A 12,988-nucleotide genomic window follows, 5' to 3' on the forward strand; every position below is an offset into this window, starting at 1 on the left:
TTTTAAAAATCGCCAATTTGGCGGCATTTTCCCACCCAGATGAAAATTATCAAAATCACTGCAGTGTAATTAGTTTTTACCTATAATTAGTTTTTTATGAGCCTAGTATGATGCAACATTTAAGTAAATTTTTAAATATTAAAAAATTAGAACACAAACGCTTTTCATTTTCACAAAAACTGTGTAAATTTTACAAACTCACAGCAGTTATGAAAATAGCATATTATTCGCAAAAAGCATAATTTTATTTGACGACGGAGACTAAGTGACAGAGTTCGGTGGTCCTTATAAAATATATTTGCAAAATGTCCTTAGTTCATTGTAACTAATTTTGACATTAAATTATATTAATATAATATTAAATTATTAATATTAAATTACATTAATATAATATAATGTTAGTAATAAAGTGTTAGAAAAATTATAATACGTATATGATAATTACGTGAAATAAACGTTGGACCAATGCAATTAAAATTCAATAAAAATTATCTTTATCTCAAACTATTAATCAATTATGTAAAAATTTAAATTCGTTTTCAGAAAAGTATCTGTTGTTAAATATTTAATGAGCTAAAAGTATTGCATTCGGTGACTCAAATTAAATGCGTTTGATTCAAAAGTTAAGTTTTAATTTCATATCAGAATAAATATCGTTATCTAGTTTTGCAACAACAAAATATTGAACCACTTGAATAGATTATTTATTCTCCTGACATAAGTAAATGACTGTCGTATCTAAGTACAAATATATAGCAATTTTATTATTTTTATTTTAATAACATATTTTATTTATAACTTATTGATAACAAAACGTAATTAATACATCTTTTATAACACCGATTTATTATTGCTTTTTATAAATAGGTCATTTTTACCAGGAAACGGTAAGAAAATAAACAAATGAAAATGAAATAAAAAAAACAATTGGCGCAAAACAAGATGTATCTGTTCATCATTCGTCTTCTTTATAGATTAATGATTAAATAAAATGTAATGTAAAATCCACTATTAAATCAATAAACGATATTATACAAAATTTCCTAATAAAATGTGTAACAGTTCAATGGAATTTTTATGAAGAAAAAAAGTTAAACAAGAAAGTAAGATAATAAATTCACTTTTAAATTGTGTCGCAAGATTATACTCAATAAATTGCTCATTTTTTTGAAAGGAAAATAGTTATTATAATATAATACACGATTATTAATGTATAAAAAAAATCAATCCTGCGAATGATGATTTATTTACATTTATCTACTGAATTCAAGTGATTTGTAGTTTTTTTTAAAATAAATTTTTGTGTTGATTAATGTGCCTATTATGCTTGCATGAGTAATGAAGTAAATATATTTCTGCTAAATTGTTTTCCCTTATAAAATTCTTTACTTCCAAACTAGCATAAAACTACGAATAAAAATTGTTAAGCACATTCATATTTCTCTAAAATCCGTTTTTCAGTAGAAGATCACAAATGGAATGAAATCTATGCGCATAATAAATTAATAATAATATTTTAGTGGGGAAACATTAAAATTTCCATTATTTTATGTACACTTTATTGAAAATAACATGCATTGCTAAAGAAACTTTTGCTTCTAACTGCCTCCTTTTTAAAATTTAAATTATAACCACTTTATAGTTAAGTTTCTTATCTTTGCATTTAAAATCATAATATTTAATAATTAATAATTAGTATAATAATAAAAAACAGCTAGTATAAAAATTGTAAAGACCGTTCACATAAAAAACAATATTTCCTAATAAAATTCGTACTTAATGTTTATTTTTTTTATGTTGACAAAAAAAATGCTATTAATAAAAAACTGCGGTATCGATGAATTTTATCAAAGAAATAATGAAGTTTTATCAAAAATCCAAGGGTAAACGAGGTCCCTTTTTCTGAATATTATGATAAGAATTTATCTCCTATTTTCGATTACAACTGGATTCAGACCTAAAAATAACTTATCGTATCATTAAATAGCCCATTAAATGCGAGCAAGGAGAGAAACGCGCTCAGCCCTAGCGGCGCCTCAATCGTCCAATCACGGTAGAGTTGGGGGTGAATGGGTAAACGAGACTCTCGTCCACTTGAGTTTAGCGGACATACCGATCTGAGATACCGAAACTGTGGATTATCCTCTCATGGAAAGCGTTTTGCATCCAAACCCCGAATAATAGTTCATGTTTTATTATTCGAATAAATGAAGAATGGTTCCAATTGACTCAAGACATGTCAGCTGTAAACACCTAGTGCTCTAAAGTTGAAGAAGTTTCCCTTCTCCCAACATGGCCGTCATCTTGTTTGTGTCTTGGTTACCGGTGTTGCTCGTCCTCGCCACTGCTGCCGTTCAACATGGAGGGAACGCACAAATCGTGAGTTCACGAGTTTCCGATCGTGAAAGTTTGATTCCTCACCATGGTCGATGCGAACCCATCACCATACCTCTATGTAAAGATATACCATACAATGAGACAATAATGCCTAATCTTTTAAACCACCAAAAACAAGAAGATGCTGGATTAGAAGTGCATCAATTCTTTCCTTTGGTGAAGGTACAGTGTAGCCCCGATCTACAGTTTTTCTTGTGTACCATGTATGCACCAGTTTGTACCATCATTGAAAAAGCTATACCACCGTGTAGATCTTTGTGTTTAAAAGCTAGAGAGGGGTGCGAGAGATTAATGAATAATTTTGGTTTCCAGTGGCCTAAAAGTTTGGATTGTGATAAGTTCCCAGAGGCCGGAGAAGAAGCTTTGTGTGTAGGAGAAAACAATACAGATAGAGCCCCACATCCTCCATCTGGAGCTGGTAATTATCCAACAACTTCTATACGCAATAATAATGTTACCATCTTAAAAGGACGTAAATTTATTTGTCCTGAAGAGTTTAAAGTTCCGACTGGTTTGGGATATGTGTTTGAAGTGGGTGAAGCTGAAGAAAAAGATTGTGGTGCACCTTGTGATGGAATGTTTTTCACACCTCAAGAAAGAAAATTTGCCCGAACATGGATTGGTGTGTGGGGAATATTGTGTATGGTTTCTACATCTTTCACTGTTTTAACTTTTCTAGTAGACATGCACAGATTCCGTTACCCGGAAAGACCCATCATATTTTTATCAATTTGTTATTTCATGGTAGCTGCTGCTTATGTTGTTGGTTTTGTTGTTGATGAGCAAGTATCTTGTAATGACCCATTCCCGTCTCCAAATAATCGCACTAATATCAAAATGGTGCGAACGATTAGACAAGGCAATGAAAACAAATATTGCACTATTTTATTCATGGTTCTATATTTCTTCAGCATGGCTAGCTCTATATGGTGGGTCATTCTAACTCTCACATGGTTCTTGAGTGCTGGATTAAAGTGGGGACACGAAGCAATTGAAAACAACTCCCAATATTTCCATCTTGCTGCTTGGACTGTGCCAGCAATTAAAACTATCGCAATTCTAGCTCTACGTAAAGTTGAAGGTGACATTCTAAGTGGTGTTTGTTTTGTTGGATTATGGAACAAAAGCTCCTTGCGTGCTTTTATTTTAATACCTCTAAGTGTGTATTTAGTCTTGGGGACATTATTTCTCCTAGCTGGATTCGTGTCTCTTTGCCATATCCGAACAATCATGAAACATGATGGAACACGTACTGATAAACTAGAGAAGCTCATGTTTCGTATTGGCGTGTTTTCTGTACTTTATACTGTACCAGCAGTGATAGTGATTGCGTGCTACATTTACGAGACTTACTTTTACGATTCTTGGATGATAACATGGCAGAAAGACAAGTGTAAGCGCCCGATGTACAGCATACCTTGTCCTGATGTGCCACATGACTATGACTACTGGCCGAAGCCAGATTTTCCAGCATTTATGATAAAATATTTAATGACATTAATGGTAGGTATTACATCTGGTGTCTGGATCTGGTCAGGCAAAACTTTTACTACTTGGAAAAATGTGTATTTGGGATTGTGCCGAAGGCTGCAGCGTAACGAAGCTTATGTGTGATAATTACTTTTCATTAGTTGTGCCATATATTAATCAATTAAAACTGTTTTAAATGAATTATAAACAAAGTTAGTAGAGAATGCAAGTTTCTGTACAGTTAATATATCTTTGCAAATGGATAGATCAGCCGCAATTACAAGGTAGATGTTTTTCATTTGTTAAATTCTGGTCTTGCTATTTAATTCAGAATTAATTATAGTTATAAAATATAATTATAGCTATAATCAGGGTTGGGTTTTTGCCTTAAAAAACCGTGTTTTTACCGATAAAAACTGTCAAAAACCTACTGTTTTCTTTAATTTATGGCATATAGCGGACAATATATTATTTTCACATAATTGCCTTTATAAATGATTGTTGTAAATGATTGCTATTGATTTTGCAACTATATACATGTATTCTTATAGAAGGATATACATTCATATAGAAATATTGTAATATACTTATTGAAAATAGTGATACTTACTTTTATCATTATAGCTTGATTTGCGAAGGATTCAAAATTTTGCACTTCTTAATTGTTAGAAATAAACAAACAAACAAAAAAGCGTGGAACTATTAATAAATTCAAGAACAAAAAAGAAGAATTTAAAATTTGGCGTTTCTTAAATATTAGAAATAAGCTAAACAAAACTTGTAACTACTAACAAACTCTAAGTCAAGAATAACTTGACATTCTTCAGTAATGTAATATGCCGAACAAAATGATGCTTGGAAATGTTGAAAATTTTGTTTAGTATTCTAATATTTTACTTCAAATAGTATGTTTTGATATAATCATGTTAGGAAAATGCGAGAATCAGTTCTTAAATATCTTTTAACAACTTTTTTTCTAACTTTATTGCCCAAAAATGAATTAATTTTAAATTATAAGCAGTTTAACTCAAATAAAAATACAGTTTTACCAAAATTATGGGTTTTTGACATGACGGTAAAAACCATGGTATAAACTGGTAAAAACCGTCATGTGTCAAAAGCTTGCCAACCCTGGTTATAATTATATTTGCAGTTTAAATTCATAAACATAGCACCAAACTTTATTTAAATATTTTGAACAGTTATAAATTTTGTAGTAAATTATGGGTATTTACTTTAAGCATCTAAATAGAGGCAAAAATTGCTTTATAGTTTAAACAAACCACTGTATTTTTTAACAATTGCAAAATTTTTAATGTAAATTGGATACTTTAGTCCTAATAACTAAGTACTTAAAATTGTTTACAAATAGCTTATATAGGCTACTTTATTTCATATGAAAAACATTTTGTAAGTATAATAATAAATTTATAGGGATTAACTAATATTTCTAGGGTCTGCAAAAGAACAGATCAATAATCAAAACAGATCTCCACTTATCATCAGTTCTAATAATGAGCTGATATTTATAAATTTGCAAAATAAATCATCATTAATGCAATTAGATCTTCACTTATCATTAGTTCTGTACTGTGCTTATCATTAGTTCAGCTGTGGTGCTGCCACTTGATTGTTAATTTTAGTTATTACAGTACTTAAAATAATTTATTAGATGTTCAAATTGGAACTTGTAATGTAGTAAATTGTTAGTCTTTAATGAGTTCTTAAAGTAAAGGTAGAACAATGCTCAAGCTTTTTATTATAAACAACTGAAGTAAGCTAATATGTCTAAGAGATGGGTAAATGATTTCCAATTATGAATAGAACTCCACATCTTGTTTAATTCTAATCGTGTTATGAGATTATCAATGCAGTTATTTATTAACAATTAAGTACCTAGATTAGTTTACAAATAGTTAAATTTAATAATTGTAATTTAAATAGCTGTTGTAAACTTATATCTAATTACTAAACTATTTATTATTATTATTTTTTTTGCTGACTGTGCAGCTAAAGTAATTTGAATATATAATTGCATATTAATTAAACAACGTTTACATAGTGTAGACTTTACTTCGTGTTTTTCATTTGTTTGATTTTGTTATTTGACTATTAATTATAATTTATTAATATTAGAAATCTTTAAATATAAATGTTTAAATAGTTTGTGAGCTATTAAATTTTATAGTATTAATATAATTAATGTATAAAATTACTCTTATATATTGACTGACACAGTTTAAACTATTTATAAATATGTATAAAAATATTTAAATTCAGAGTATATATTTTTAAATAAATATTGTATATATCAGTTATAAATTTTCTTTAAATTTTTGAACTATGCATATTTTTCATGTGGAGATTTTTCTTCTTCTTGTTTATGCAAACAAAGCTAAAAGTGAATTGATTGCATGCATGCTGCATTGCGCTACTGTATTTTTTAAATAAATTTTAAAATATTCAGAGAATATGTAAATTAGTATCTTTATATTATGTGAGAAATTCATGTAATCTTGATAATGATCAGTTTTAGATGTTTGTTTTTATGATGGTGTCCTAAGAACTATAATTTTCTTTTTGTTAAAAATGCTCTCTCGAATAGAACTTAAGTTACCTATATTCATAAAATGTATAGATTTCCTTCTTAATGTATACTAACGCTTATCTCTCTTTAGCTTTATAAATAACTATTTCTTCGAAGTCTTTCAATATTTGAAAGAAAATCAGGGCTGATTGTGCTCCGGAAAAAATCCGGATTTCCAGAATTTTCGCTAACAGTGATCCGGAAGCTTCAAAAGCCAGATGTTTCAAAAAATCATTGATCACAGAAGTTCCCAGAAATCAAATTTTCAAAGGTGGAACTTAAAAACACAGTTTATTTTATTTGTTTATAAGGGAGAGACAGAGAGATACTTTATAAGCTCATATTCATGATTAATTTTCATTTTTTATCAGTAAATAGTTCTTATAATCATAAACACAAGAAAGAAAGACATATTTGTAAATTTTAATTACTTCTCCAGGTATGTGTAAATGGTATAGGTATGTGTAAAATTATAAATATTTTTAAGTGAACTAAGAAATATTGAGAAAACAGAAAAAAACCTTGTTTAAATTTTTTTCTAATTTTTCAATTAAACTGTTCTTTCTTTCTTTTTTTTTTTTTTTTTAACTCAATGAATTTTCTGGAATTTTGACTTGGGCCCACTATCACCCCTGGAAAATCAAAAACCTTTTAATTCGTATGATAATTAACAATTTTCATTATCTTGCTTAAATTAATTTACTTCTATAAGTTAGTCTGAAGAGTTAATCTTTGTTAACAATGTAGTGCCAAATTATATCGTCATGCTTGATATGCCAACGCTTTTGAAAGAAAGATTTTAATGCAATTAAGGCTTTTCTAATTGCATGGAATTTGAAAAATTGATACAATTTTTATAAGTATTAACAATTTTTCTAAGTGATACAAATTATTTTTATTAGTGCTTAGAAGTTAATTTTTTTAGATTATATCATAATTTCATTAATTTTCAAAATGATAATTTAATTTTAATATTTCTGTATATCTTTTAAATTTTGTATGTAATTATTCTTTTAAAAAAATGTGATGAATTCAAGGTTTTAATTTCTTACTTTGTTGTAAAATGAAATTAAGTAAGAATGCTCAATTAATAGTCTATAATACTTTTTTTGAATTGGCCCACATACCATTAATATCAATATGTTCGATTATAAAAGATTATAAATATTTTTTATCTTTCTGTGTCGGCAGGTTACAAAGTGCATTAAAGCACTGATACATGTAAAGCAAGGTACATCTTCTTCATTAAAAGCATGCTTTAATGTATGACTAACTATGCAAAATTTTCTTAAGACTTTTAATTTGTTTAAACATAGCACTTAATTTATGGTATTGAAGTTCTTATTTACCTTTTCAGACATTTCATTCCCCTTCTTAAACTACACTAAAAATATTTAATCTAATTTGAAAATTGTGGATAACTCAATGATCTCTAATTTTAAATTATCTAAGTTCTGATGGTTATAGCCTAATGATGTATATAGCAGTGTTATGACTTTTGTGTACCCCTTCTAAATTTTTCGTTACGCTGTGTGTGTGTGTACCACTGATAAAAGAAATGAATGTATTTTTTAGTATAAAAAATTTTGCAAAAGTTAAAACTCACAGCTGGCTGTTGTCACCACTAAATATTAACTGTTAACTCTGCATAAAATAGCCAATAGAAAAATATGTAATCGTAAATTTTCCTGGCTAGCTTTGTTTTTGAATAAGAAATTTTAAAAATTTCGTTTGTTGCAAGATATTTCGCATAAGAACGTGCACCCTCTCTGAACTGTTCCCGTACCCCTGTGGGGTATGCGTACCTTACTTTGGGAAACACTGATGTATAGAATAACTTACCTCAAAGAACAATAGATTTTCTGAGCAGTGCAGGCTACAAGAAAACATTTCTCTGGCTTCTATTTAATATTAGGATATGTTGTAATATTCTTTTTGAAAATAGTGGTAAAAATATTTAAAAATTTTTTTAAAGCTGTTTCTAATTTTTAAAATTTTCTGAACTTATACCATGTAGATTTTGGGAAATTTTATTCATTTCAGGAAGCATTTAAATTTTTTTTACATGCATTAGAAACTTATTAATTATTTTTTCTTTCAATTCATGTTTATTGAGTACAGTAGGTGTTATATCAAAAGATTCAAGCTTGTTTTTTATTTTAATATTTTTTTAAGATAAATTCAGTATGATCTACATCTCAGTGAAATAAAAATTAATTCATTTTTATTAAATGCATGTTGCTGCGAATTTTTATAAATTAATTCATTATATACTATATATTATTTTAACTTTTAACATTGAGGTATTTTTTTCTAAAAAAAAGCTAGGTAGGTAGATACTTTATCTATGTCGCACTAGAGCTGCACAATGAGCTATTGGTGCTGGTCTGGGAAACATCCCTGAGGATGATCGGAAGACATGCCATCGCAATTTCAATCCTCTGTAGAGGGGATAGCTCCCCTGCGTTAGTAGCCTGACAGCCCACACAGCGAGCACTTAACAGTAGAACAATTTAGGGAGGACGGATACAAAAGAAGAAAAAAGCTAATGTTCTTATTTTATATAGTCTTGTTTTCTTTGCTTTATTTAGTTGAAAAATAATTAACAAATAAAATGAAGAATGTGGATGTATGAAAAGGAATAAATTGAAAAGTTTTCACACTAATCATAAATATTCTGTGAAATAAAAAAGAAATGTTCATCATATTTAGCAAGTTAACCAAAGTCTAGTTAAAACATCTCCAGATATATTAGCTTTTTTCTTATTAAGATAAAATAATAATTTTTATATCATTCATTTTATTTTAGACCACTTATTTAAAAAATCAGTTTTGTCAGAAATTTAGTCATGGTCTTATTGATTTTCCTTTGAAAAATTATTATAATTATTCTTCATTGCCTGTGGAATTTTTTATGAATTTTTTTTATTCATTTAACACAATTTTAGGTCTGTCTGAATTCCATCTTCAAATTCCTTTTCTATTAGTAGATTAAGGTCTTTCTTCAAAGGCTTATTAACATAATATAATGCTTTTTAGTGAATGATATGCTTTTTTTTCTATAATTGCTGTGATTTTGTAACAGTCAACCCATCTCTATCCAGTGTCCTTCATGCTTGTGAAAATGATCTAATTTTTCTCATATCTTTGTGATTTAATATATAAAAAGTCATGAACTCTGCATCGCTTCAATGCATAATTGTGAATTATTTTTATTGATTTTGATAATTTTATCTAAGTTGAGAAATATTAAAATCTTCTTTTTTCTCCCAATTGTTTAAGCTATTGGTCTGATTTTATAAGTTGACTATATTATTAAAGATTAGATCTCATTAAAATCCTCCTTCTAGATTTAGGTGCTAAAACTGAGGTTTTTAAGTTTCCTATCCTTTTTATATTTATTTTTTCCAAAAGGAAATCAATCTCTAAATATATCATTTGTTTTAAATAGCTTTTTTTAAACCATTAATTGTTTTGAAAATATTAAATTTTCATGATTTTTTCTTCAATATCACTGTAATCATTAATATAAATAATAAATCCTTTTATAATCAAATTTTTTATCACCAAATTACCTTTTTTCAATCACCTATATGCTTTTAAGTGTGTAATCATGAAATAACGTATTATTTTTAATTTCGGTGGCAGTTATGCGTGCCATGGCTAATTTGTTTTCTGGTTTTAAAAAAACACGTAAATTAATATTTATTTATTTTTTGCTTTAAATGTAAATTATACATTAAAGTTAATATTTAATTTTCTAGAATATTCAACAACTGGGAATTTAAACAGGTCTATGAATTGAGTTTGGTTAATTTATTGTTTTTATTTATAAATCTAAACATCCAAAATTGATTATTAGAATTTTTGATGAACCATTTATGTCTTGAATTTTTTTGTCCACTTCATAGAATTATATATAGTTTCATATGTATTATATTGTTTTTTGTAAATAATATTCCTACTTGTACATAATGATGTAATATAGTTGATGTTAACTACTGTCTATAATATTGTTTTTAATAAACTGTTAATATAAATTGTAAGTTGTTTTTATTTATTTGTTTATAATGTTTTTGGAGTAAAAGAAATTTATGTTATTATTTAAATGTACTCAAATTCAGGATTTGAAAAACCCAGATTTTTTTTGTTGATAAAGCATAGCCTACCTAGGTTTTTCATCAAAATTCTGGGTTTTATCCAGTATTTGATGAAAAAACTGGTTTTTTATTTTTTAGGAATATATTTCTAATTTTTATTCCTGAGCCCTCAATGAGATTGCAGCTTCTGTTTCTAATATGAAGGTTAAATGTTTGGTAACTATGTCTCATTTTTTTTTTCTTTTTGCAATAAAACCATTTTTTGTGTATGTGTTAGGTTGGTAGGTTATTATTTTTATTTCTTAACGGCAAACAGATTGTTACATAAACATTTAAAATAATGAAATCCAGGGTTGGCAAGATTTTGCCGCAGGTGGAAAAAACCATGGTAAATACCGGTAAAAACCGTCCTGGCAAAAACAGGTTTTTGCCAAGCAAATTGGCAAAAAGTGGCAAAAACCTATATTTTCCAAGATGAGAGGACAAAAACACATTTTTGATACAAAATTATTCCTAAAATTGAAATATATACTATGAATATAAATAATTACAAAAAAAATAACAAAACTATTATTCCATAATTAAATGATAATGTATCATTTTAGTAATTTAAAACATTATTGATTGGAAATTTGTGATTATTCTCTTTTTTCCAGTGAAATGAACTTATTTTTAAATTAATACAAATATAATTTAAAGCATAAAATATCTATCAATATGTGTAGTTAATTATTGTACAAATAAGAATTTTTTATAATAAATAATAATATTATACAAATAATATTTATTTATTTGTAAAAAAACATTTATTTTAGGATTCTAAAATGAAAAAAGATCACAAACTTTCAATCTTTTACAAATTATTACCATTATATTAATTATTAATATGTTAAAAATAATTTTTTCATGTAATGTATCAAAATTATTATTCCTTATGATTGATTTAAATTTGTTTCAAGTATTTTGTAATAATATTTAATCAGCAATTTAGATAATTTGGTTTTTGCCGGTTTTTACCAGTTTTTGCCGGTTTTTACCAGGTTTTTGCCACTGTCCTGGCAAAAACCCCTTTTTGCCGGCAAAAACTCCAACCCTGATGAAATCAAAGGATCCCAAAAATTTTATTGCACACTTACATAGATTTATTTTCAGTCTCTTGGGGTGAGATTCAAATTTTTGCCAGTTAGTCACTTAGTCCACAGTTTGGTTTTTCAAATTCCTATAAAATTATTTAAATTAAACTACTATAAAATTATTTAAATGTTTTTCATGGAACCAATTGCTTAGTAATGTTTTGTAAAATTAATTCCTAAATAACATTTAAATTTTTAGCATTGAAATTATAACATGGAACAAAGTTTGAAAAAATCTTGTCTTTTTCGAGCTGAGCTCGGCAAAGCTTGAGTATATTGTCTCCTAATGTAAAAATATAGGAAAAGTTTGCATTAATATTGTCAGTAAGGATTATCTTAAAATTAGTTTCTAAATTTGTTACATCTGGGAGCAATTTTTACTATAGATTTGTAAACTGGAAAGTGTCTTCTAAAATTAAATTTTTACCTTGTATCGATTTAGAATGACATAGGATATATTAAGTCTAATTAATAGGAATTATTAGATAATTAATTGTACTTCATAATACAGTCGAAGCTAATTTTTAAATTAAAGAACATTAAACAGCATTCATATTATCATAAAAAATATTCTTATATGACCATAAATGCAAGGTTTTTGTATTTTAATTATTATTCCTGAAATTATTCCTAACTTGCTTAGCCATTTTCCCAAAGTTGCACTGTTACCAATAATAACACTTTTAATGCTGTACTATAATTTCTAATTTATTTTCAATGTGTACGCATAGTGTACATTGCCTAACATGCATAATTTTCATTTGTAGTCTATGAGATGAATAATTCGCTACTAAGTAAAATGGTATTAAAGTTACATATTTTGTAATGTAGCTGGGGCACTGCAATTTCGGTTATATTATTATCTGAACCTTGGAAAATGTTTCGTTTCTAACTACTTTATTAGGAAGAGATTTTTTTAGAAAAGAATAATTTCGTAAATTTTGCATTTATAAATAATGCTTAAAATAGATCTTTTTTAAACTTTTATTATAATATTTTTTTTTTTTTTTTGTATTTATTAAAATTTTCTATTGAGACAAATTTTCAAAAGAAAATTCGCAATTGATTTAAAAATAGTTCTTTAAACTTAAAATTGATCCGATTGCTCAGTTAATAAATAAAAATTTACAAACTAATATTACCAAATTCTCTATTATTTAAGTTAAAAAAAATTTTTTTTTTTGACATTTAGATAAAATTTTTTGCTAATATAGCTCATTTTTAGTTTTAAATTAAAAATTTGTGTGTTTTAATTAAAAAAAATAATGTGATTTTTAATAATAAAAAAATTCACATATTAT

General features: G+C 26.9%; 1 protein-coding gene across 1 annotated transcript; it reads left to right on the forward strand.

Moving 5' to 3' along the window:
* Positions 1-1,991: 1,991 nt before the first annotated feature.
* On the forward strand, positions 1,992-10,500 carry fz (frizzled class receptor). The gene has a single exon (XM_071183181.1). The coding sequence runs from the start codon at positions 2,293-2,295 to the stop codon at positions 4,009-4,011; it is 1,719 nt and encodes a 572-aa protein (XP_071039282.1). The 5' UTR covers positions 1,992-2,292; the 3' UTR covers positions 4,012-10,500.
* Positions 10,501-12,988: the final 2,488 nt, after the last annotated feature.

Source organism: Parasteatoda tepidariorum, chromosome 3, assembly GCF_982258835.1.
Source record: "Parasteatoda tepidariorum strain Cologne lab strain chromosome 3, Ptep-v5.0, whole genome shotgun sequence".
In the NCBI taxonomy this organism is placed as follows: Eukaryota; Metazoa; Arthropoda; class Arachnida; order Araneae; family Theridiidae; genus Parasteatoda; species Parasteatoda tepidariorum.

Bases quoted from the DNA above. Each gene is read 5' to 3' on its own strand.
- fz (XM_071183181.1), top strand. From the start codon at position 2,293: ATGGCCGTCATCTTGTTTGTGTCTTGGTTACCGGTGTTGCTCGTCCTC.